At 40.4% G+C, this 27,199-nt stretch overlaps 1 protein-coding gene across 3 annotated transcripts in view; it reads right to left on the reverse strand.

Moving 5' to 3' along the window:
• cep290 (centrosomal protein 290) overlaps positions 1-27,199 on the reverse strand; it is a 99,632-nt gene that overhangs the window by 21,901 nt on the left and 50,532 nt on the right. For all 3 annotated transcript variants that reach the window (XM_067999308.1, XM_067999307.1, XM_067999309.1), the window contains exons 30-46: positions 27,037-27,148; positions 23,931-24,386; positions 22,571-22,735; positions 22,065-22,172; positions 21,192-21,326; positions 19,515-19,784; positions 18,558-18,665; positions 16,797-16,996; positions 15,121-15,334; positions 14,272-14,409; positions 13,082-13,303; positions 10,576-10,707; positions 8,319-8,464; positions 4,981-5,136; positions 3,280-3,403; positions 1,373-1,507; positions 29-115 (exon numbers count right to left, since the gene is read on the reverse strand). In XM_067999308.1, the coding sequence (XP_067855409.1) occupies positions 29-115; positions 1,373-1,507; positions 3,280-3,403; positions 4,981-5,136; positions 8,319-8,464; positions 10,576-10,707; positions 13,082-13,303; positions 14,272-14,409; positions 15,121-15,334; positions 16,797-16,996; positions 18,558-18,665; positions 19,515-19,784; positions 21,192-21,326; positions 22,065-22,172; positions 22,571-22,735; positions 23,931-24,386; positions 27,037-27,148 (2,908 nt within the window). The remainder of the gene's footprint in view (positions 1-28; positions 116-1,372; positions 1,508-3,279; positions 3,404-4,980; positions 5,137-8,318; positions 8,465-10,575; positions 10,708-13,081; positions 13,304-14,271; positions 14,410-15,120; positions 15,335-16,796; positions 16,997-18,557; positions 18,666-19,514; positions 19,785-21,191; positions 21,327-22,064; positions 22,173-22,570; positions 22,736-23,930; positions 24,387-27,036; positions 27,149-27,199) is intronic.

Consider the following 27,199-nt stretch of genomic DNA (forward strand, 5'->3'; position numbering starts at 1 on the left):
ATCGTGGAAAGCACAACATCACACTTACCCCTCGGACATTCCCAAGCTTTCTTTCCAATTCTGCTTTCTCCTTCTTGAGAAGCTGATACATTTCCTGCAAATTAACTATTTGATCCTGTGAAAAGGTAAGAAACAGGGAACACAACTTAAACCAAGTTATACAAGTAAAAGCAGAAAAATGAATCCTTTGATCTTTCCAGTAATAACATGTTAAGAAATAAACCAGATTTTAAAACCAATTTCAGCGGAGGCATATTGGGAGTAATTTTAAAAGCCTGTGTGGGTGATCTGGAGCTTCACTCGCTGGCAGCACAACTCGGAAATTCGGGCGGGCACTGTCCATCATTTCTCAACCATTAAAATGATTTCTGCCCGTATTTCTGTTATTTACACTAGGTTCACTGATGCTAGTGAGGACTCAAAGTTACCACAACTGACTGCTTTTCAGTAACAAGTTGCCATGCTCGTGAATATAACAAAGGAATTATACCAGCTATTTTGTTTTAAAGTGAAATGAAGGCACACTGTAGTTTGGGCAAAGTGTGCCTTACTTAATCAGAAATAAAATTTACTTTCATAAAATAAGCTTAAACAGACTCAATGGACTGACTGATACAACACAGCAAGTTATTTGGTGCTGTTTATTGTGCTGTTCAGCTAAAAACAGTATATGTACATAAAAATGCATAACTGTAATAAAATATGCTTACAAATAACGGTATTAATAAATCTTACATATTCATTGTGCCACCCCTCATTAGGTACTGTTGTAACAAAGCACAATGACAACAAAGTAATAAAATGCATCATGTAAAGTTAAGAGAATAACCTGTTATAGTAGTCTGAGTAAATTTAATTGGCTTTGTCCATATGTATCAATTTCAATGTAATAGGGCTAGGTTAGATGATTATCCAGGATCCATTGACTGTTTGCTACTTTTAGAGCACTATAGCATGTAATTATATTTTCATATAGGTTATGTTATTGGACTAGTAATCCAGAGAATGTGAGTTCAAATACCCACCGTGGCAGATTGAGAATTTGAATTCAGTTAAAAAAAAAATCTGGAAATGAAAAGTTGGTGTCAGTAGAAGTGTCCATGAAGCTGTCAGATTGTTGTTAAAAACCGAGCTGGTTCACTAATGTCCTTTAGGGAAGGAAACCTGCCATCCTTACCTGGTCTGGCCTCCATGTGACTCCAGTAGACAAGCTTTAAGTGTTTGCCCACTGTTATTGCCGAGAGCAATTCCCAGGGACGGGCAATAAATGCCGGCCTTGATAGCGACGCCCACATCCAGAGAATGAATTTTTAAAAAACAATTGATTCCTGCATTTCTTGCTGTTAACATTATTTGCTCACGTGTGGCTTACCTTTAATCGTGGCAAGTCCTTATTGGCCTGCTCCAGTTGAAACCGCAGTTCCATGTTATCTGCGGACAGACTGAGGTTCTCTCTCTGAAGTTCTTGTTCCTTTTGAGATGAAGCATCAGATCCAATTCCGGAGGTCTAGAATACAGCAATAAAACAGGTCATCAGAAACATCAGTTCCCCCGCATGCAGTACTGCATAGAAAGATTCTTTCAAAGTAAAGCCCAGGCATAAATCTAACAGCAAAATAATGGATGAATGTATTAAGTAAAACGAAGATCGGAATTTACTTTGGAGATAGATATGTACTATTAATATTTAGATTTTTGAGAAGCATATTAAAAAATCTGTCTGTTTTATTTGGGATGGGAAAGAGGCAACTGGGGACAGGGATGTTCTTTCTGTTAGATTTCATGCATGGATAACCTGAAGCTGTTTTTCAGGGATTCTGTGCTTCTCAGAATCCACTCCTCCCTGTTCTTCTGCGGTCTCTTCCTCCGTTGTCTGTTCCATTTCTTCCCCTGTTGCAATACTTATCTCACTCTTGCTACTTGTGCTCGCCTCATCGCTTGCTGGATCCACGGTAGGATCATTTATTTCTGGCTCTTCGATATCTTCACCTAAATCATCATCAGTTCCCTGCTCTGATTTCTCTTTTTCAGCTGCCTGGTCCATTTCTGTCTCTTCCTCAGTCGAGGGTTGTTTTCCATTTGTATTGCCCCCGTCAGCTGTATCGTCTGTCAGATGTTCGGTTGGCTCCACTGCCTGGATTTCAGTACATGCATTCGCCGGTCTTAAAGTTGAAGACATCGTATCATCATTGAAATGCTTATTATTTTCACTGCCCAGTTCAGCATTTTTGCCAGTCTCATTTGAAGATATATTTTCTTGCTCATCACAAATCTGATTACTCTTTCGCAAGCCCAATCTAGGTTTCTTTAAATATTTCTTATTGGTACGCATTTTTATGCTTTTGTCAGTACTGGTTTCACGGACAGTAATAATGGCTGCAGGTCCTTTGGATTCAACATGTGCATGGAGTTCTGAAGTTTGCATTGACTGGATGTTTATTGCATACAAGCAGAAGGTATGCAGTATATGAGAGAGAAGGACAGAGAAAGAGAGCTGGATGAAAGATGAAATGGAGCACAGAGTAATACAGAAATCACTTTACACTGAGAACATGTGATGAATACAGAAAACCCCATTCAAAATATCTACTACACTGTCTTTAACCACTCCAGTCAAAGCACTCCCTAACTTTTAGATTGTTAAAATTAATATAAATGCTGTGTTAAAATTAACCATCCCTGTGCTTCCAATAAGGAAACTTTTTTCAATTATTTTGTTGTTTAACTGATACAGCAATTATATAAACTTAAAAATAGTAATTTGTATTGGAACCAAATTCAAACTAATGGGAGATTATTTAAAAAAAAATTTCTTCACAATGCAGTTTCTATGCAGACACAAGCCAAGGGTTTGGGGATATTAGTGGATGATGCTTTATGTGTTCCTAGGACATTCCTCTGTCCAATACTTTAACAGAGGTGTTAACCCATTTAAAATAAATGGATTAACACCTAGTGAAAAAAGTAGACAAGCTTTAAGTGTTTGCCCACTGTTATTGCCGAGAGCAATTCCCAGCCTGTGGTTTCACTACGTTTAATTACATTCAATAATGTCTTCTTTCAAAAATCCTATTTCAGAGTAATAGTGCAGGACAGAAACAGTTTAGTTCCTTAGACAAAAAAAATGACTCTTCTTCCCTCAAAGGGAAAGCACTCAGGGGAGTCGGACTGATTGGATAGCGCTTTCAAAGGGCTGACTGGCCGCTTTCCGTGCAGTCTGATTCTATTCTATGATTCTGTTGGTTACAGTGTTCCTGAAGCATTAAAATTAACACATACCGATGGTCTGGAAAGTGTGCCTTTTGACAGCTGCCTTTCTAAAGCTTGGAGCTTTTCATGCAGGTAACGATTTTTCAAAGTTAAATCTTCTACCACTGAATCTCGTGGTAAAGCTTGCTGTTGCCTGAGGAAAAGAAAAATCAAACATCATTTTCTGTTATTAGTTATAACGAATGGACCTTTATTAAGAAGGAATCAAAGATATTTTAACTGTGACTATATCGTCTCTTATCTAAAGGCAGTAACACTTTGGAAATGTTTTGCGCCCTTATTTCTGCAGTAGGATATGCACCTAATAAGGGAGAAGTGGTAAAGTGTCGGAAGGTGTTTTATTTGGAAGCACCATGTCTCTAAGAAGCTCCACGTTAATAAATTAGTTATTAGGCTTTTGTACAGCTTCAATGAGCTTCAAGAACCCAACAGAGTTATAGGTTTCTGCCACTGGTGATGAATCATACATTTAGATCTTGAAATAATGAACTATGAAGCCACTGTGTCCCCACAAAAATAACATACATTTCATGTTAAAATCACTTTACTATTGGGAACATATATTAAAAATCTTGCCCGCACTTCCTGTCCATGAACCTTCCTTTCTGTCGTCACAATTTTTGGTCATGCTTTTGTGTCAACATTTAACATTATAAATTGCTATGTCAACATTTCCCATTTAATTTTGCCATATCTACTGTCACGATGTAGTTGCAGGCTCTGGCCACTAAGCTGGCCTGTGGAATGAATTTCTGAATTCTCTCTCCCAACTCTACCAGAATCTTTTTTTAAATATATACATCAATACACACACACACAAAAACTTTTCTTCATTAACCGATTGTGGGTTAACTCCACAGGCAGTTTACTAGTTTTCTGTGAAAATGTTAGGGCCGAAATTCCACAGCCTCAGCTCTCTGGCTTAAAAGCTGGAAAGTGTCCACCTGTGACCTCTGGCATTAAATCTGCTGGGTTTGAGAGAGGCCCTTAATTTAAATAAAGTGGGCCAGTGCCCGCATAACTAGGGCACATCTTGGGCATGCAGCTATCCCAGGAGGCCATAATCTGCCTGGTCCACGAAGGATGCTGCCAACCCTCTCCCTGGAAACAAGACAGAAGTGCCCCTTTGTTTCCCCCCCCCAACTTCCCAAGAGGGCTGAAAACTACCTGTAAAGTTTCTTCTTTCTCTGGGAGGGGAAGTCCAGGTCCAGGTCAGGCCTGGACTCTGAGGTGGGCCCCATTTCCGCTCTTCGATGGGCCAGTACGCCTGCTTCCACTTGGTGTATTGGCCCGCTGATGCTCCGCGAGGCAAAGGACGCAGTGACTCCCAGCCTAGCTGTCTCCATCCCTGGCTGCACTCCATCCAATGCCACTCAACTTGTTCGGGGCGGGTGGAGGCTCAGCCCCTTATAGGGCCCAATGGAAACTGCTGAGACAGGCCAGGATCCAGCCTAATCTACCGTCCTTCTGCTGGAGTTATGGTATGTACTGGCGGAAAGGCTGTAGATTTTCAACCCATTGCATACAGAGTGAACAACCAAAATATTCATGTTACTTATGAATAGACTAATAAGGATCTGGTAGTATATCAAACTGTAATTAGAAATATTAAAGTAAAAGACTCAGATTAACAATGAACATTTGGGGACAACAGCGTCTGAATCTATTCTTTTGTAATACATTTTGAAAGAGAGCGGTCATATGACCCACCTCATGCCCACAATCTGATCTTCCAGCTCAGCATTCTTTCTTCTTAAATCTTCAATCTCTCTATCAGATTCCATGGTTCTGACGCCCATTACCTGGTCTGCCGTAATTCCGCGAGCTTTCAGTTTCTTCTGTAAACATGTCCTTTCCTGGTCAGCTCTGCCATCAAACACATTTTAAATATCCGTATGTTATTAAAAATCTTGTGCAGGGCACACTTCCTGTCCGTAAAACTTACCTCCTGTTGTCACGATTTTTGATCCTGCTTTTCTATCAACATTTCCCATTCAATTTTTCTATATCAACTATCACAATGTAGTCGCACGCCATGGACACAGAGGTGTCTCTGTGGAGTACGTTTCCCTACTCAATCATTTAAAAAACTTACATTCATCAACTGACTATTGGCAACGCAATAGGCAATTTACTAGTGGCACATTAAATGTACAATATTTTCCTCACTTAGCTTCATATTTAGTCATTAAAAAAATTAATCGCATTAATTTGGAATGATAACCATTGAGTGAATTTGAAAGCTACAAAGGGAATGCCAGCTCTTGAAGTAAAACACTATTAAATGCATAAGCTATAAACAGAAGTTAACTCTTAACATATATACCTACAGTAACGAAACATCAACTTACATTTTTCTTTACTGAAATTAATAAGGAGCAATGGCCAGGCAGCAAAGCTAGATACCCAAGATTATCATACACAAAACCAGTTCCGTCGTTGCAAAGCGAGAAAGTTGTCCAGGTGTAAATTATAAAAAAAAAGACACAGTCCTAGATCTTTTTATTAAGTTTTAAGACTGAATTTCACTTAGTTGCAAATCACAATACAGTTGTCTCTGAGTATGGTATCTCAGACCACTAGCATTAACATTGGATTGATCTGTAGGCATTTATAGTAAAATCTCAAGTATAATTTCATTTAAGTATATATCTTGACACTGCAGATGCAGGGAACCCACTTGTACTATGGGAGCAGTTTCACTGTGGCTGAAGTATAATATAATCAGCAAGGGGATGGAAATGAAGCCATAACAGAGAAAGTATCAAACTAGTAAATAAATAAGTGGGAGAACAACATACAACAGATATAAGGAAAGAAACAAATCAGGAAAGTGTAAAATAAACACCACAAAAGAGAGCAGCACACAAAAGACATACGAATTAAAATATACAACTACCAATATTCATTATAGTGCTCCTCATGTAGGAGAATATCTCAAGGTTCTTAAGAATGAGGCAAAAGAGGACACCAAATGAGGATGACAGAGATTAAGGGGAAGGACCAAAGCACGCCTGAAGAGGCTTTTGAAGTCCATCTACTTGTTGATTTATGTAAACAATCTTACAACACCAGGTTATAGTCCAACAATTTTATTTGAAAATCACAAGCTTTTAGAGGCTTCCTCCTTCGTCAGGTGAATGTCAGGAAATCCTTGAACGTTTCGCATTTATATTCAGAGAACAATACCTGGTGATTACAGATAATCTTTCCAACTGCCCGTTGTCAAGGCAATCAAAGTGTTCAGACAGAGAGGTGTTACCTACAGGACCACCGAATATACAAACGGCCAGAACACAAAACAGAGAGAGAGGGAGAAACATCCAAAAGGAAGAGAAAGACAGAAAATGACCTGGTGAATTAAAGACAGATAACTTTTATTCGCTGGTGGGGTTACGTGTAGTGTGACGTGTAGCGTTCATGTCACGCTACACGTAACCCCACCAGCGAATAAAAGTTATCTGTCTTTAATTCAACGGGTCATTTTCTGTCTTTCTCTTCCTTTTGGATGTTTCTCCCTCTCTCTCTGTTTTGTGTTCTGGCCGTTTGTATATTCGGTGGTCCTGTAGGTAACACCTCTCTGTCTGAACACTTTGATTGCCTTGACAACGGGCAGTTGGAAAGATTATCTGTAATCACCAGGTATTGTTCTCTGAATATAAATGCGAAACGTTCAAGGATTTCCTGACATTCACCTGACGAAGGAGGAAGCCTCCGAAAGCTTGTGATTTTCAAATAAAATTGTTGGACTATAACCTGGTGTTGTAAGATTGTTTACATTTGTCAACCCCAGTCCATCACCGGCATCTCCACACCTTGTTGATTTAAGGAGAGGTTATAGAGGGCAGGGGTTTAGTGACTGAAAGATCAGACAGATAGAACAGAGGTACTGGAGAACAGACTGTGAGCCAGAGTCAGTGGGTGCATGCTGAGATATAATGGTGGTGGTGATCACTCAGGTAGGAAGAGATGAGAATGTGGAAGGATTTTTAAATGATGACAAAGGTCTTGAAGTCAATATGCTGGGGAACAAGGAGTCATTGGAGCTCAGCAAGAAGTGGGATAATGGGAGTGCCTGAGTTGATGTGTGAAAGGCCACATTCTGCAAAGCTGGGGATTGACTGAAGTTTGTGAAAGGTGCAAGAGAGGAGGCCCGTGAGGAGAGCAGTGAAGAAGTTAATCCTAGACATGATGAAGACATGGACTATAATTTTAGCAACAGTGGGAGAAAGGTGATACAGAAATGGACAACATTCCAGAGATGGAAAAATGCAGTCTTGGAAAACAACCGGATGTGAGGTATAAAGGTCATCTCAGGACTAAAATGGATTCCAAGATTGCTGAACACCTGATCCAGCCTGAGCAGGCAAGAATGTTTACAGAAGATGGTAGATGCTGGTGAGAACCAAAAAAGGAGGCTTAGATCTTGCCAGTGTTGAACTGGAAGAAATTACGACTCATCCAGGCCTTGGATTTCAAAAATGGAACTGTGGTTGCCTTTAAATCAATGGTGGAAGCAGACAGGTCAAGTTGGATGGAATCAGCATTTATGTGAAAATTGACCCACTAATTGTGGATTATGCCACCAATTGTAATTACAGTCTTTTAATTTAACAAAATGGTGTAGTAATCCATAATATTGATCGGTCTATCTAAAAAAGGTGAGTTACACACAGATGTGAGAGAACGTTTACTGAAACAGCCACTGCAAAACAGGAAGGAGAAGACAACATCAGTTCATTGTACACCAAATTTTATGGTATTTTAACTTCATTTTACTTTACTACTTCTTGCATGATGAATGGCTGCTGGTAATTACACCTGCTTAGAAAGTCTTTTAATAAAAATAACAAAGCATTTTATAGCCTAGACCAAATACATTTTATGCTTAGGCAGTTAAGCTTGCTGGTAGGAGTCAAACGATTACTCCAGATGCACATAGTCTGCATTGAATACAATCCTACCAGCTAATTTCACAATAAGAGTAAAAAAAAAACATCACCGGTCACAATAGAATGAGAGTAATAACATGCAAAACTAAAACTTACTTTGCATACAACTCCTTTAGAGTGATGTTCTGTTTGGTCATAGTTTCCACCTCCTTCTCTTTTTCTTTCAGCTTGTTTCTCGCTCCTTCCAATCTGGCCTGCCACTTTTTGCCTTCTTCCCACCTCACGATTTCCTCTTTTGAAGTCTGCGATGCAAAAGGAGAAAATGTTTGTTATGTAAAGTTCTTTTTTTTAAAAAAAATATAAAAGCAGCTTTTATTATTCCATGTACAACACTAGTCACAGCAGCCATATTATTCTATCATTTTTAACTACTACTTCATTAAATAGTGGGCTATGAGTATGCTCAGAAACATAGGAAAAGACCTCCCCCCTTTAGATATAGTAGTTTCTATTCATTCAATGAAGTTTACACTCCACATGGAGACATTCACCCCCTCTATTGGGCTATATTCAAACTCATGTCAGAGAGGTAAAAGAATTGTGATTTGGAACAGAGTCTGTCTGCACATCCTTGGTATGAAAGTACAACAAATCATTTTAGATCCACTTTAGTGCTATAATGGCCTAGAAATTACTTGAGCGGGTCACCTTGTAGCGAGCCCCTGAATTGGATTTTTTAACCTCACCCTTTTGATCGTATTATATTTGTGCTGGAAGTGCGAGCTGATAACGGGGCATCTGGGGCCAAAGGTCTACCTCCTTAACCCAGGAAATGTAAGGATAGAGAAAGAAACAGAGCGAACTACAGAGAAGGAAATAGGGTGGGGATTAGAGTCAAATCAGGTACAGAAAGAGAAGTAAAGAGAGGGAAAAAAAGAATGAATTAAGAGAGAGAGAAAAAGGAGGCAGAAAGGAAAAGAAAGAAAAAAAGTGTAAAACATTTAAAATTTAAAAAACCTCTAGGAACAATTTACTACCTGCGGGAATGAGACTCCACAGTTTCACTGTTCCCTTTCTGGGTCTCCAAAATTGAGCGGCATGCCAGGACCATAAAATCGCAACATTAACAGGGTTTACAAGCCCTAAGTGGCTGCAGTGAGATTAATTCATATTAACAAGGCGAATCCAGCAATTTCATGACACACAACGGGGAGGCTCACCGTGAGATGGTAATTTTTTCGGTTTTGGCGAGGCTAACGGCGGAGCGGCGCAAACCTTTGTGGCGAATCGGAACTCACGGCGTATTTTTTCCTCGCCACAAATTGCTGGGGGTTTTACGCACTAATAATGGTGGGCGCCGTGAACTCGCTATCATTTTTCCAGCAATATCTGGGCCATTATGTCTGCTGTAGTGGAAATCTAAAGCTGTCCTAACTTCTAAGTATCTTGCTTGTTGCAAATTGGCATAAACAGAGGGTAATAATAACAATAGAAAAACAAGTTCCATTATAATACCTGGCTGTTATCCAGAGAAAAAACACCACCATTTTAGTAATCTTCATTGGTAACCTGGACAAATTACATACTGTTCTAAACAGACATTTAGCTCCTTCATAAAGACCTCCAGCAGCAGCACTTTTAATTTTTGTTGATTGTGTATCTAGAGACTCCAGCTGAGAGCTACCATGGCAACATAGCTAAAGGCTATTGGTACCTTAGATTAGCCAATCAAATTAAACTCTGTTGAAAGACGATTGATGGTAGCCTTTTTGTGTAAACCTTGCTGAAAATAAGAATAGATTCTTACTTTTAGCCTAACATGAAGAATTCAACAGAAAAGCTTTCAGTGGAAATAAATTTTTTAAAAAGATGTTGCTACAGAGAGGCCTCAACTTTATCCTTAATTTATGTCCTGAAGAATTTCTTTAGTTACCGAGTGTGTTTAGTCAAACTAAGTTTGCTCATGCTATGTTAAATGCATGATCAAACTTACGCAAAAGTGTTTGGATTTTTATTTTTGATCACCAGATGTGAAAAAGTATGCTAATTTCTTTGATGAAGTGGAAACTCAATTATCTGATGGGATACTTGGAAACTACTCTCTGCCACTTTCTTTACATTTTATTCTGTGATTCAGTAATAATGGACAAAATCAGGCCATCCTTTCATTTTTTATGCTTGGAAGATTGCAATATTAGCAAATCATTATTAAGGAGTATGTGTGGGTTTAATTTATCTCAAAGCAAATTGCTCAGGCTAAAAGTTCTATAAAATTACAGTTATTGTTCTTAAATCCAGTCGAGAGTATTCGGATCTTAAAAGAAGTTATTAATTTATTTTGCAATTTAACATCTGGCGTTTTGTGTTGTTAAATGATAAGCAGTCACATCAATCTCAGGCTGTGGAAACTTACCTTGTCTTCCTTCAAAACTTTTCTCTCAATTTGCTCAGAGGCCACCTTCTTGTCTAACTCGCACTCCAATCTTTTAACCTTCCGCTGTAGTTCATCTGTTAAGTTCTGTTTATTGTCAGTGTCCATCTTAGTCTGAAATACGACAAGGTGGTTTGAAATTTTAAAATAGACTTACCGACATAATAAACATTAATACTCCAGCAATCTTTCTACATGAAGACTTGGGTATTAACAGAAGTGTGGAAAAAGACCCTTGCAATTCATATACTAATTTAATATTTTCTTCATTTCATCACATGTTTGTCATCTTCATTCTAAAGACTGTCCCTGCCTTAGCCATCTCCACAGTTGCTAACAAAGACATTTTTTGGACAACTTGTCAGGACTAACAAGCTGAGACCCACGACCATACAACAAACCTTATTTCCTGTTGTCACAGTTCTGGGTCATGCTTTTGTGAACATTTCTTGTTCTAAATTGATATGCCAAAACATTTTGCATTTTTTTGCTTGAAATATTTAAATGGATCTGACAATTGAGAGCCATATATCCAAGTTTGCCGATGTCACAAAGATTGGTGGCATAGTGAGTAGTGCAGACGGGAGCATAACATTACAAAGATACATTGATAGATTAATTGAGTGAGCAAAACTGTGGCAGATGGATTTCAATGCAGGTAAATGTGAGGTTATCCATTTTGGACAAAAAGAAAAGATAGTTCCGTGTACTTTTTAAATGGTGAAAATCTAGAAACAGTGGGGGTCCAAAGAAATTTAGGGGTCCATGCACACAGATCATTAAAATGTAGTGGTCAGGTACAAAAAATAATTTAAAAAGGAGGATACAAAAAGACTGCAAAGGGATACAGACAAGTTAAGTGAGTGGGCAAGTAGGTGGCAGATGGAGTATAATGTGGGGAAATGTGAGGCCATTCACTTTGGTAGGAAGAATAGAAAAACAGAATATTTTTTAAATGGTGAGAAACTATTAAATGTTGGTGTCCAGAGAGACTTGGGTGTCCTGGTACAAAAAACACAAAAAGTTAGCATGCAGGTACAGCAAGCAATTAGGAACGCAAATGGCATGTTGGTCTTTATTGCAAAGGAATTGGAGTACAAGAGTAAGGACGTCTTACTACAATTGTACAGGGCTTTGGTGAGATCTCACCTGGAGTACTGCGTATAGTTTTCCTTATCTAAGGAAGGATATACTTGCCTTAGAGGCGGTGCAATGAAAGTTCACTAGATTAATTCCTGGGATGAGAGGGTTGTCCTATGAGGAGAGTTCGAGTTGAATGGGCTTATACTCTCTGGAGTTTAGAAGAATGAGAGGTGATCTCATTGAAACGTATAGGATTTTGAGGGGGCTTGATAGGGTAGATGCTGAGAGGTTGGCTGGAGAGTCCAGAACTAGAGGGCACAGTCGCAGGATAAGAGGTCGGCCATTTAAGACTGAGATGAGGAGGAATTTCTTCACTCAGAGAGTGGTGAATCTTTGGAATCCTCTACCCCAGAGGCTGTGGATGCTGAATTGTTGAGTATATTCAAGGCTGAGATAGATAGATTTTTGGACTCTAGGGAAATCAAGGGATATGGGGATCAGGCAGGAAAGTGGAATTGAGGGCGAAGATCAGCCATGATCTTATTGAATGGCCGAGCAGGCTCGAGGGGCGGTATGGCCTTCTCCTGCTCCTATTTCTTATGTTCTTAAAAAGGCTAATGGAATGTTAGCTTTTATATGTAGAGGGCTAAAATATAAAGGGGAGGAAGATTTGCTATAGCTATACAAAGCCCTGGTTAGACCACATCTGGAGTACTGTGCACAGTTCTGGGCACCACAACTTAGGAAGGATATATTGGCCTTGGAAGGAGTGCAGCGTAGATTCACCAGAATGTTACCAGGGCTCCAAGGGTTAAATTATGAGGCGAGATTACATAAACGAGGCTTGTATTCACTGGAATACAGAAGGTTAAGTGATGATTTGATTTGAGGTTTTTAGGATTTTGAAAAGAATTGATAGGGTAGACGGAGAGAAACTTTTTCCGCTGGTGGGGGAGTCTAGGACAAGGGGACATAACCTCAAAATCAGAGCCAGGCCGTTCAGGAGAGAAGTAAAGAAACACTTTTTCAAGCAAAGGGTGGTAGAAGTGTGAAAATCTGTTCTACAAAAAGCAGTAGATGCTAGCTCAATTAATCATTTTAAATCTGAGATCGATAAGGGTATTAAGGGATATGGAGCCAAGGGGAGTGGATGGAGTCAGGATACAGATCAGCCATGATCTCACTGAATGGTGGAACAGGCTCGAGGGGCTGAATGGCCTTCTCTTGAAACCAATTGTAACATGTATTTTTCCAACAGCATGATTTTATGGTCTTTAGCAAAAACAAAACAGACCTAAGTGGAGCTGTAAATTATTCAGAAATGCTAAAAATCCTAAGGATTGAAATGGAAGATGGGATTACTTTCTAATCACACAGAATGTAAGAGACGGATTAAAATTTGGACCTGCATGCTGCTGCACAGCCTTTTATTTTTTTTCTTTAGTTCTTCGTTCTCTTTCTCCAACTCATCTTTTTCTGTTTGCAGTTTGTTCAGAACTCGCTGCTTTTTCTGAAGTTCTCCATTTAAGTTCTCCAGTTCAGCTGTTGTGGTCGCTTCCTTGCTCTTGCATGCTTTCACGCTCTCCTTAGTTGCTGCAAGTTGGTCAGTCAGCTCTTCTACACGTGCCTAAGAATAGCATAAAGCACAAGCGAGCAACATTAAACTGAGAGAAAGCCAGTTTGGGAGCAGCCAAGCTGGTGCGTAGTTACAAATGTGAGTACTGATCACGCCACTGCCCATCTGAAGATCTGCCGGGACAAGAACAGAAAAATGATGGAAACGGCCAGCGGGTCAGCCAGTATCTGCTGAGAGAACAGACGAGTTAATGTTTCAGGTGTGGACCCTTCATCGGAAGGTCTTACAGGTGAACAGCATTTAAAAAGGAACAGAATAAAGGGAAGAGGGAGGAAAAACACTCACATGTGGGTGAGAGGAAGTGGAATGACCTGTAAAGAACTTAAGAGGAAAACAGGAGCTGGTGAAATGGCTGAAGTGCTATTAATATGCGCCAATAAGTAGGCACGATGAGGGAAATTGAAGACGCTTTTGAGACACAAAGAACATGAGGCAGTGTGGGGGGAGGGGGTAAGGCAGGTAGAAATGGAAACAGAAAAAACAGGCCTCAATGGTCCAGAAACCTGGAAGACAAGAAAAGCAGGTCTACACCAAGTGTGCTGTCAAGCAAGCCGTTCCGATGCAGAGTTCCCACCCTAAGCACCAGCCTATCCCTCCTCTCCCCCCCCGCTCTCTCTTTTTCCACCCCCCTGTTGGCTGGATTGGGGATATCCAATCATGGGAAGAACTGAACAGGCCGTCAGTACTTGCCCAGATCTTTAGTAAATCCCAAAAAAAGCAACCTCTATGCATCAGAAACTTTTGAGACCGGCCTATCCACTGGCTATCTATGCTGGAAAAGTTCCATTCAAAATAAACAAACGTACATATGTTCCACAATAAGCATATAATATACAAAAAACTATCTTGTGTTAAAACATGGCTCAATTGCTGCAGTATGAAAAACATCCCAAAAGTGATTGGCAATACAGTTTAACAGGATGAATGATAATCTTGGACTTTATTTTTTAAAGGCTTACCCTCAGTTCTTTAGTTTGCCTATCAACAATTTGTTGAACATTGAGGTGTCCCTCCTTTTGTGCGGCCTGGTATATAATTTGCTGTTCTGCATGGGAAGTCATCTCAGATCGAAGGTCTAGCAGTGCTTTACTCAGAGCCTACAAGGAATAGAACAGGAATCAGAACTTCAAAGAAAGAATTTCCGTTTTCTATTAAGAGCATTAGAATTTTGAGTAGTCTCAAAAATGTTTTACTGTGAAACGACCTTCAAATCCTAAATTCCTTAATACAATCCCCATCATTTATAGCGGGCGCATTCGTGCTAATGCAATCTGCCCGCTATACGCGGTGGATAGTCAAACTGTAATAGGCTGTAGCAATGAAATAATTTGTGTAATTGTTAACAGTCTGAACAGACGATTGAATCTGAGTTTGCCTGAAATCAGCCGAGTTTTAAATCGGTAAGTATTGAACCACACGAAATCGCCAGCGCGCTTAATACAGTTTAAGTGGCGCCTTTGTAATTAACTCCTACGGTAATGGCAAATGGTCAGCGCCATTTGCCCGATATAGGTGGCTGCCCGTGATAAGCTCGGACAGTGTAAGTGGTGGGGACTGTATTAGCAAACAGAGGTAACAAACCCCAACATGTTCTTAATGTAAATTTTAACCAGTTTCTTAGTGAGGTAGGCTAATTTTAGAAGATAAAAATAGAAAGTGCAGCCCAAAACAAAGCAGTTTATATTAAACAGCTACTTCCAAGCATGTGGAAGCTGCTAAGCAATGCAGTGCAACACAACACAACAACAGGCAGTGGACATTCAATATCCAAGATAACCCTTTGCTCATCCACATTTTATAACACCTACCTTTTGCTGTTTCTCTTTCAAGGCCAGTTGACCTTTTAACCTGTCCACTAAGTTCTTCATGGTGGTGGTGGGTGCTCTTGTATTAGCTTGTTTCTGGGCCTCCAGCTCAGTTTGCAAGTACTGCACCTCTTTCTCCATCTGCAGCTGGATGCACCTCAGCTCACCTGCTTCATCGTGGAGCTTCTTTATCTCAGTGACGTGCTTCTCTCCGAGCCTTAAAATAAATGTTTAATACAATGCCTTTGTTACATCTAGACTCGACTAGTCCAATGCTCTCCTGGCCGGCCTCCCACCTTCCACCCGGCATAAACTTGAGCTCATCTAAAACTCTGCTGCCCGTGTCCTGACTCACACCAAGTCCCGTTCACCCATCACTCCTGTGCTCACTGACCTACATTGGCTCTCGGCCGGCAACGCCTTGATTTTAAAATTTACATCCTTGTTTTCAAATCCCTCCATGGTCTCGCCCCTCCCTAGCTATGTAAACTCCTGCAGCCCTAAAACCCTCAGAGATCTCTGCGCTCCTCTAAATTCTTGTCCCTTACACATCTCCGATTTTCTTCGCTTCACCATTGGCGGCCGTGCCTTCAGCTGCCCAGGCCCTAAGCTCTGGAATTCCCTCCATGAACCTCACCGCCTCTCTACCCCTCTCTACTCCTTTAAGACGCTCCTTAAAACCTACCTCTTTGACCAAACTTTTGGTCACCTGTCCTAATATCTCCTTATGTGGCTCAGTGTCAAATTATGTTTGATAATCGCTCCTGTGAAGCAGCTTGGGACTTTTTACTAGGTTAAAGGTGCTATATAAATGCTCCATTGTCTGACTAATTAAACTTACTCCTGTGGAGAGGCGGGAGAGTTTGTGCCAAATCTTTTACAATGTGAGGTCTGCAGCAAAAGCAAAAAATGGAAAGAAAGCAAGAAAGTAACACTCTTATCATATGCCCAGGATTGCACAGTGATTCACAACCAATGTGCTACTTTTGAAGTGCTGTGGGCGACAGAACAATTATGTGTAAGAAACAACAAGCGAGATGAGTGACTGGCTAATCTGTTCTTTATAGCTGGAGAGAAAAAAAAACTGACAATGGCACAGGTCCTGAAACTTTATAGGACACAGCAGCAAGGCACCACACACAGCTCAATCTGCAACGTCATGGTGCGGTTTTTGTGTGTGTGTGCTTTCACAAGGGGGCATAACCTTAAAATTAGAGCTAATCTGTTCAAGAGTGATGTCAGGAAGCACTTCTTCACACAAAGGGTAGTGGAAATCTGGAACTCTCTTCCCCCAAAAAGCTGTTGAGGCTGGGGGGTCAACTGAAAATTTCAAAACTGAGATTGTTAGATAAGGGTATTAAGGGATACGGAACAAAGGCGGGTAGATGGAGTTGAGGTACACATCAGCCATGATCTGACTGTATGGCGGAATGGGCTCGAGGGGCTGAATGGCCTACTCCTGTTCCTATGCTTGGTGCTTAGGTTCCCCATAATCTACCATCCTAAGCTCTACTCCCACAGTCTGTGAAGGATGCAGAGTAAAGAACCGAGTTTTAATGTGTCTGAAATTGATATATACATTTAAAATTATTTTTAAAGCAATGTAAACTGGGTTAAACGTATCTGCAAATTACACAATGCCAGAAATGAGCAACTTCTAGTACGCGCTAAGAGCTTACTTTGCTTTCTCAGTCGCGTGTTCTTTCATTTGAAGCTGAGTAGTAGCTTTCTGTTTCTCCAGTTCCACGGTTGCTCTCTTCAATTTGTCCACGAGCGCTGAGAGTGAGTTATCCTGCTCTGCCACCGTCTGCTCTAGCTCCGCCAGGCGTGCCAGGTGTTTGGATGTTGGAACAGCAAGGGACGGTTTTTTCATCAGCTCCTATTGCCAAAACACAAAAAACATTATTGTTCTGTCACCTGTTCATCTAAGTTTCCTTCCGTGCTCATCTTTCTAACAAGGGGCGCACACCCAAAATGTTGATTCCTCCGTTCTCCCCACAGATGCTGCCCGGCCTTCTCAGTCTTTCCAGCATTTTCTATTTTTGTTTCAGATTTGCAGCATCTGCAGTTTAATTTACTCATTGTTTTATTCTACAATTAGATTCACAATCAGTGTATGGTCAGATGGCCTTTGTACTGTTTGTTAAAGTTCTTCCAACATCAACCTTCAGAATTTAGTGGGTTGAAAGATGCTGGTGAGCGTGAATTTTCTTTAGCAGGAAGTGGAACGATGATATTTCAGAGAAATGTTGGCGTAAATAATAATTGTCTGAGAAAGAATTTCACTATCTCCATGTTGTGGCTGCTACCACAGCTTTTGCTCATGTCAACCACTATAATCATTAATCTCCATCCATAGCACAACTTAAAAATTTCTAGTGTAAAAAGCCAATAAGCTGGCCGTGAATACTGTCAAAATTTTTGCTGGAGGGGAGAGGAAGGTGGGGTGACTGGCAGTTGTGGCATGGAGCGTGAGATTTACATCTGGAATGCGCTGCCTGAAAGGGCGGTGGAAGTAGATTCAATAGTAACTTTCAAAAGGGGATTGGATCAATACTTGAAGGGGAAAAATTTGCAGGGCTATGGGGATAGACAGGGATTTGTGGGGGGGGGGGGGGATGTGGATGTGGGACTAATTGGCTAGCTCTTTCAAAGATCCGGCACAGTCATGAAGGGCCAAATGGCTTCCTTCTGTGCTGTATAATTCTCCAATTGCCATTAAATTGCAACAGTGCACGATTGTGATAGTGGGAGGAGAATGCAGCAAACTGATAGAATGCAAGATGGCAGTCAGTGAAGGCAAGGTGATTCCACGAGCCTGTGCTTCCAGTGACGAGCTACGGTCTTGGGACTGGGTCAAAAAAATCCAGGCTACAGTGTCGAAGCCCTGTGTCTGATCTGCGCTCCCTGCACGCTTGGCTTTCCCGCTGGAAGAGGGCCTCTTGGAATCCCCCCTACAGAGCCAAGTTCTGAAAAGTGAAGATTATCCTTATGGTCAAGGATGCGGTGAGGTTTCCCCCAGATCAGATGTTCCATAGATGGAAGACTGTGAGGCAATGGATCAGAAGACCCTGCAATGCTGTCGTAACCATTTTTTTTAGTTCAAATATTCTCTCTACAGCCTCTAATTTTAGGTTTAATTTTTGGAAAAAATTGTAATTTTGGCTTTTGCTTAAACATTAACACATGACAAAAATAATCAGCAAAATGATGCATGGGGTTTAACATCAAATAACTGAATAGTGAGTATATTTAAAAAAAATCTGTCATACAACTCTTTACGCAGCACAACCTTAATATTAAATTGGACTAATAATTAAGGTACTTCAAATGGAAAACTCTCGTTCGGGAACTGTATCTATTGAAGTTAAAGAACTACACAAAAATCTAATCATTATCTTTACTGATAAAATGACCGAAAGAGTTTCAGTTAAACTAACCACTGCAGCTTGTTTAAATTTACTCAATGATGCATCTGCATATGAATCCAATTTCAGGTGCAAAACTTTAAGATCCTCCTCATGTTTCTTTGCAATTTCTTCTTGGTCCTGTTAAATGTGGAAAAAAAACAAGTTAAGTAACCTATATGTCTTGATTATGTATGTGTACTGGCATTTGGTTCAGATAATTGGGGGCTTGACAAATTAACGCAGAACTTCTGGATTTTTCCAACTTGTGTCTGCCTCTTCTTTCCTGCTTATCCAAAGAACCAGAGAAATTTAGAACACAGAAGGACATTATTCAGCCCGCTGATTCTTTTTGCTGGAGCAATCCAAAGCTAACCCCACTGCCCCGTTCTCTCCCCACAGCCCTGTATCGTCCTCTGTTTCAAATGTTTATCCACTTTGTCCTTTAAAAAGGTGCAATGATCACTGCCTCAAATACTCCCTGTGGCAACACTTCCCACGCACTGTGTAAAGAAATGTTTCCTAACATCTTTACTCCCTTTCAGTGACAATTTTAAATTAAGGATCCTTCCTCACTGACTCCCCAACCAGAGGAAATTGTCTTTTCCTGTTCATTCTATCAAAATCATTCATAATTTTAAAAATCTCTCTACGCCAGTGGAAATAGTCCCAGTATCTCATCTCTCTCCTCGTAACTATAGACCCAGAGGTCTTTCTAAAGAGCAGGGGAGTTCTCCTAGTTGTCCCGGCCAATATTTATCCCTCAACCAACATCAGTAAAACAGATTATCTGGTCGTTATCATATTGCTGTTTGTGGGACCATGCTGTGTACAAATCGGCTGCCGCGTTTTCTACATCACGACAGTGGCTACACTTCAAAAAGTACGTCATTGGCTGTAAAGCGCTTTGGGACGTCCTGAGGTCATGAAAGGCGCTATATAAATGCAAGTTAGTTTGTTCTTTCTTACAACAACGTAATTTTCAGTCACCTGGCGAGCTCTCGTCAGCAACTGTTGGTACTTTTGTAGGACTTCCTCCTTCTGATTTAGCCTAGCCTGCAGGTTAGCGATAGTCTGATGGGCTACTTTCAGGGCCTTCCTGCTTTCCCCATCATTCTCCGTCTTAGTACTGAGGTCCGCTATCAGCTTTTCTCGCTCAGCTGTAGCAGGTAGTCGGAGTCTCAGCTCATTTATAACTCGGTCTCGAGACAGCACATTCTGTTCAGCCTTCCACAAAGATGCTTCCTTCTCTTTAAGTTTCTGTGAAGAGAAATGTTGTGCTTGTAATTTCAAAATCCATTCAATATAATACAATTTAAGATTTGATACACGAAGTACAAGGAAATGTTCCAGAAATGGATCCTAACAGAATCGATTCCAAACTCTAATACATTTCTTCAGTTTGGAAGTTTGCATGACTATATATTATTTTAAAAATTATCAGATCCCATTGGTTGCATGCTGAGATTTTCCAATGCTGGACTTATTAGGGGTCATAGTTCCTTCTTTCAGTGTGCATTACTACACCATTACTTTGTATTTTTCTTCTAGATCTCACCATCCTACGTACTATAACCAGCTGAATGGGCAGACAGATAGGCAGACCACTCCCAATACCACTTTGCAGCCCCGAGTTCAAATCCCACATGCTAACCATCACTAGCACCACATATTTCTAATTCTGAAACAATGACCACCTCTACTCCTACCTCAACGTCACCATTGTCAAATCCTTTATTTATGCTTTCATTATATCAAGACTTGACCTTTCAAATTCCTTCCTCATCAGCCTCCTGGGTTCCACCTTACACAAACTCCAAATTGTGCAAAACTTTAACACTTGCATCCTGTCCCACGTTAAATGCCACTCACCCATCACCCTTAACCTCACTGACCTCCAATGATTCCATCTCACAACACATGAAATTCAAAATCATTGTCTTTGTCTATAAATGCCTTCATGACCTTGCTCTACCCGACCTCTAATCTTCTCCAACCCCAAGTCCTAGCCCATACTTTACTGTCCTCTCACTCTAGCTTACTATGCATCTCCCACCCAGTATTTCTCCCTTAGTGATATAGTTTTCACTGTGTAGGTCCAACCCTCTGGGACTCCCTCTCTAAACTCCTTTGCCTTGCTCCCTGCCTCCCCAACTTTAAACGCCTTCTCAACGCTTACCTTTTCAATCACGTTTTCGGTCAACTCTCCCGTTACTAAACACCTTCTCTCATATCTGACCTTTTTGTGAAATTTTATGTCTTGGGAGTTTATTGCCTTAAAGACACTAAACAATTGCAACTTGTTGCAACTGACCAGTAGAAGGTGTGGAAGAGTGCCATGGACTGTCTTGCCTTTTGATTTACCTTGCATCTTTCGAGTCTACTTTCCCTGTCTCTCCAAGACAGCAATCAAGAACTCAAGAACCATACAAACATACGAAAATGACGGGCAGCATCAAGCCTGCCCCACACTCATGATTCCCATACAACCATGGGTTGAGCCACAAGCACAAACCCACATCTTACCACTCCACACCACCTTAGTGTTCCAAACCGCTGCACGCCGAGGCTGCAACTCACTACTTTTTTATAAAATGGCAGTGAATTCAGCAATAATTTGTTGCAGGCTTTATTGACATTTTTTAAATGACAAAGCTTTTCCTTTACCTCTTCTAGAGTCCTGCAGGCTGTTTGGGTTTCTAGAATAGTGTGGACGTGCTCCCTGATCTTTTGCAAAGCCACATTCAGCTGCTTCGGAAGTGGCATGTTGGTATCCGGGATGGAGCCAGTGGCTTCCTCAAACTGTAGGGAATGGTATATGGATGAGTACAGCAAACTCCACAAGTCTGTAAGTGTTACAGACACATTTCACCATATTAGAAGCAGTCACGAAAAGGATCATTCTCAGATGCTGCTTTCACATTAGAAAGAAACACAAGTGTCCGTTAAGTAAAAACTATTGAGATTTTTAGAAAAGAAAGAAAATACTTTGGCATGCTAACTTCACGGGGAGCTAGATGCCACAGTAGGTTTGACACTGCCCTTTGTGTTCAAAATTATGAAGGGTTTTGATAGAGTAAATAAGGAGAAACTGTTTCCAGTGGCAGGAGGGTCGGTAATCCGAGGGCACAGATTTAAAATAATTGGCAAAAGAACCAGAGGGGGAGATGAGGAGAATTTTTTTTATGCAGTGAGTTTTTATGATCTGGAATGCACTGCCTGAAAGGGTGGTGGAAGCAGATTCAATAGTAACTTTCAAAAGGGAATTGGATATATACTTGAAAAGGAAAAATTTGCAGGGCTATGGGACTAATTCGTTAGCTTTTTCAAAGAGCTGGCACAGGCATGATGGGCCGAATGGCCTCCTTCTGTGCTCTATGATGCTATGACTCGTCCTGGGTGATGTGACTAGAAGTTGTGTAAAGACATTATCCCCGCACTTACAGAACAAGTTGATGTGATTAGTTGAAAATGTCTTTGTAATTTGTAACACATTTTATGTTTTACATGCATTAACTATCAGATAAAGAGCATGTCTACCTTTCGAGCTGCACTCAGTACTTCATTCTGTTGATGCTCGTACATATCCAACTGACGTTGCAGCTCTAACTCTCTGTGATCCCAGGTCATCTGCCGCTCTTCATGGAACTGTTGGATAAATGTGGAATTGGGTAAAGAAAGCAAGTGGAACAGACTCCCTGGGGAGACTGTGGAAGCAGTTAGTATTGATTCATTCAAATGCAAATTAGATCGATTTCTTTCAGAAAATAACATTTTGGGATACAGTGTATGAGTAATTTGAGACACGACATATTTTAAGTGTAGCATGCTTGGAAGAACAGGTGACTTTGGACCTATGGTTCCCAAAGCTCTCCACCACTAGGGGTTTTCCTCGCCTCATGTCTGGGTCTGTTGTAGACTGATTGATACAGCTCCATTATCGTTTTATCATGCGACGACCAGGATGGTAGAAGGCGAACTAGATGGACCTTGGACTTTTTAACATCTAGCCATTCCTATGTTTGTCACAGGCTGACGATATTCACCTTGTTTTGTTGAACTGTCTCTTCCTCCAGGTTGTTGATGGTGCGTTCCTGTTCAGTTATTATATTATTTAAGTATTTTATTTCTTCCTTTTGCTTGTTTATACATCGATTCATTTTGAGATCTTGGAGACGGAGTTCTTCCATTTTCTTGTGCCATTCGGTTACCTATTGAAAAGAAAGCGAATGCAATAGCACAGGAAAATGACAATAACTAAAATTTGAAAAACAAAAATGAAACCAACAATTTGAAAATGCCATCACCTAAAATTCCAGCCAATTTGTAAAATCTGGAAACCTCCAAATAAATTAAATATACTAACAAGTACGACTGAATTTAAATGATATACATTGTATCTACAATCTGTGCAACTTCCTGTCCACAAAACCATGCTTCCTGTTGTCAGGTTTTTGTCACACTTTGTGTCAACTTTTCCTATTATAAATTCCTATGTCCATATTTGGAATGGAAATTTCCTATGTAAATTTGTCACGCTGTAATTGCACCCTCCCACCACTGGGGGTACTTAGTTTCACCAATCCCAACACTTCAGCCTGTACTGCAGAGAAACTTCTATGTTCCAGTCAATTCTGCTTCACTGCTAGGAAGAAAGAGAAAGATTTGCTTTTATATAGTGCTTTTCACGACCTCAGGACGTCCCAATTAAGTACCTTTGAAGTGTATTCACTGTTGTAATGTAGGAAATGCGGCAGCCAATTTGTGCACAGCAAGGTCCCACAAACAGCAATGTGATTAATGTCCAAATAATCTGTTTTTTAGTGATGTTGGTTGAGGGATAAATATTGGCCAGGACACTGGGGAGCACATCCCTGCTCTTTGCATAATGTCATGGGATCTTTTACGTCCACCTGAGAGTGCAGACGTGGCCTCAGTTTAACATCTCATCCAAAAGACGGCACTTCGGACAGTGCAGCACTCCCTCAGTACTGCACTGGCAGTATCAGCCTGGATTATGTGCTCAAATCTCTGGAATGGGACTTGAACCTACAACCTTCTACTCAGAGGAGAGAGTGCTACCACTGAGCCACGGCTAACACTGCTATCCAAATTACTGCAAGTTTTGTACCCATCTATAAATAATATCCAGTTAAAGTGTGTGGAATAAAATAAACAACAGAATGTATGGCCTTAAAATTATCCCCTACTCTCTAACGCCATTTCACCTGAAGACTACACATGGTTCTGCAAGTGTCACATTTACTTCCAGTCACTTCAGTATATACGCTGACTTCCCACAAGCCATGCCACAGGAGATCTATTAGTTCATTATAAATATCAAGAAACAAAACTCAAATTTTCTATCGAGGTTATTCGGTTCATTAGGCTTTAAAACTTTCCAACCTTTTGTGCTCCTTTTGCATCCTTTAACGATGCTATCAATTCCTCTAGCCCCTTCAGCTTCAGTTGCAGTTCCAGTGCCTTGTCCTCTGCCGCTCCCCTCTCCTCTTGGGCAAGTTTAACGTCCTGCATGATCTTCAGTTTGTCGTTCTGCAGCTGCACCATGGTCTTCGAGAACTTCTCCTGCTGTGAGAGAGGCAGGGCCCCACTGAACTGCCTGCGGAGGGACTGGATGGTTTGCCGCAGATGCTTGGCCTTGTTTCTCCCTTCCAGCCGGGCGTAGAAAAGGGCCTGTTCCTTCTCATCCAGTTTCTGCTCCAGCCGGAGGTTGCAGGCCTCCATTTTCTGCAGCTTGCTCGTGACTGCCTCCAGCTTGCTAACGGCAGTGGCTTCACTCACCTGCAACGCGACAATGTGTTGGTGCAGCGTTGCAATGAGAGCTTTCTCATCAGACTGCGCCTGAATGGGAAGATGACGACAGACATTTACACAATGTGCAGCTACAGTGGACATAACTACCTGATATTTTCAGCAATTATTAATGACTTTTTATGTGGATTTGGTGCTCGTCAGGTCTAAGAATGTTAATAAAAACAGAAAATGCTGGCAAACACTCAGTAGGTCAGGGTAACATCTGTGAAGAGAGAAACAGAGTTAACGTTTCAGGTTGGTGACCTTTCATCAGAACCAGGTCGGTGACCTTTCATCAGAACCAGGTCACCGACCTGAAGCATTAACTCTCTCTCTCTCTCCCCCCCCATAGATGCTGCCTGACCTGCTGAGTGTTTTCCAGCATTTTCTGTTTTTATTTCAGATTTCAGCATCTGCAGTATTTTGCTTAAGAATGTTAATGCTGGTGAATTCAACACTTTTTATTTTGGGAACCCGATGTCAGCATCAAGCACACCTAAGCCATGTACACATGGTTATACCACACAGAGATAATCTTCCATCGATATTGATAGCTGAACCGACCAAAAAAAATCAGGCAATCAAAACACACCTGCTAGTAATGCTTCTTTAACACTTTTGCAAGGTGCTAACAAGCCACTTAATGTATACAAATGACAAAATTAAACCCCAAATCACTGTGGAATGCGCAATTGTGTGCGGTTACTTGACAGAAATTGAGCAAATCTTGTATTACCCATAGTATATTTGGTATTCCAGTTGAAACGCAGAGATGTCTGCGCTAAATTCTGGATAAAGGAAAAAAATCTAAATTTAGTAGATTAAGAAAGGGAAAATGTATCTTTATATAGAACAATGTTTTTCTATTTTTTTCTAGTTAAAAAAATATACAAAAATCTAATGCTGTTGATGGATAACAAATGTATTTTTTTTAATAGGAAGAATTTGGATACATAATAAGGCATACGTCTCGTTAAAATTCTTGGGTGAGATTGAATACATGTGGGGAACATCGGACTAGTCAAGCAGTCCATTGTTAGGTGAATTTGAAGCAAAGTTTAAAAACAATGCTCTCCAGTATGTTTCTTTGCGTGAACTATTCAGTTATAATGTTGTGCACAATATAAACTGCTGCATTTTCCTTTTTGAAATAAACCAACTGTAAAAAAAAAAGTCCACTTCTGCCAGTGAACAACATGTCCCCCCAGAATCAGAGAAATTTGTTTATTTCTGCTGTCTAAAACCCATACATGGACCATGGTCTAAGGAGGCCAACGCAGATGAAAGCGTTTGAGTTTTCACAAGTGTCAGTTTTTGCGAAATAGATACGCCATACAACCTTGTTGATTTTACTTTTATGGTCCTTTTGAAAGATACTTCAAAGTCTGCCCAGCCTGGTCTGACACGGGAATTCTAATCTTACTATTCGATTATGTCTCTCCCTTGTACTTCTGCATAATTTGCTATTGATTCACCTTTAACAAGGTCTTAACAAGCAAAAATCATACTTGTTCTTAAATTTTTGCTAATTTCCCTGAAGGTGCTTTTGATTGGCAGCATTACTCAGTGTAGTGATACAAATGGACAAGTTCTCTGTTAACACTGTCTGCTAGTTTTGCATCCTTGTTTACACATATCTAAACTAATATAATATGGCTCAAAGTGCCTCAGCTAGTTTGCACTAATCTGCAGTAAATTAGCAATCTTGTTCAAAGAGACCACAGAATGGTTGGTGTGAGACATAGAAAAATGGGGCACCCCTCTTGCACCAGTGGGGCATTTTTCCATTTCCCACACCAACCATCCTATGGCCTCTCTGAACGAGACTGCCAATTTATTGCAGATTCGTGCCAAATTAGAAGGCAGTTTTACATTGTGGACATGCCCATTAAGAATTGGATTGAGAGTGCCCAGACTCATTTCACACGGGACGCTTACAGACAACACACAAAAAGAGATTTACATGCAATCAGTCTTGGCTGGACTCAAACTCAAGACTCAGAGGTGAAAGACCCGCAGCTAGCCCTTAGCACCACCCAGTTCCTCCATACCTTCTGCATTTTGGTAATTAGAAATTGTATGCTGCAGAGTCTTGACAAAACCAAGCAACTTAGGCCATTCATTTTAAAACATTGATAACACACCCTTCAGCCTGATAAGAGATCATAGCCATTAAATGGCTTCATTTCTGTCCAAAATTATTATTGTACCAACCTGCAATGGGTGATTTTTACTTATATTTTTGCAATAACCATGGTTATTGGTTACACAATTTCTAACCTCTACAACTTAAATAACTCTCAGTGCACAATCAGCAAGAAACGCTAACAGCACAGACTTCTGTGACTTGACATTCTAGAAATGTGACCTAGGATGAGAAAAATCACACGCTAAATTATTGGAGATAATTAAAAGTTTTCCTCGTGTGTCTAGAGCACACAAAGCATACTAATTAACTAAAATTTTATATTCAGTAACGAGATAAGCAATCAAAAGAAAACACAGGCTAACACTAATACGTCAGTATTTCTAAAAACATTTCCATTTCCTAAAAAAAACCAGAACAATCAAATAACTCTTGTTTTTGAAGTCCTGTCAGCAGTCATATAAAATATTAGTCTGACAAGCAACTTTGTTAATTTGTTTTTCTTAATGAACAACTTTTTTTTTAAATGTAAAAAGCAAATTATGCCCTAACCTGGTAATCCAGCACTTGCTTCCTGAGGGCTTCTACCTCCTTTTCCCTAGATTGCTGGCGAGCTTCCAAGGCTGTAACCTGCATTTTCGCTACATCCGAAACATCTCTTAATCTGATGAACGAAAAATGTCCATGAATGCAGTTAACATTTTTTATATAATAC

The sequence above is a fragment of the Heptranchias perlo genome, chromosome 18, assembly GCF_035084215.1.
Source record: "Heptranchias perlo isolate sHepPer1 chromosome 18, sHepPer1.hap1, whole genome shotgun sequence".
Lineage (NCBI taxonomy): Eukaryota > Metazoa > Chordata > Chondrichthyes > Hexanchiformes > Hexanchidae > Heptranchias > Heptranchias perlo.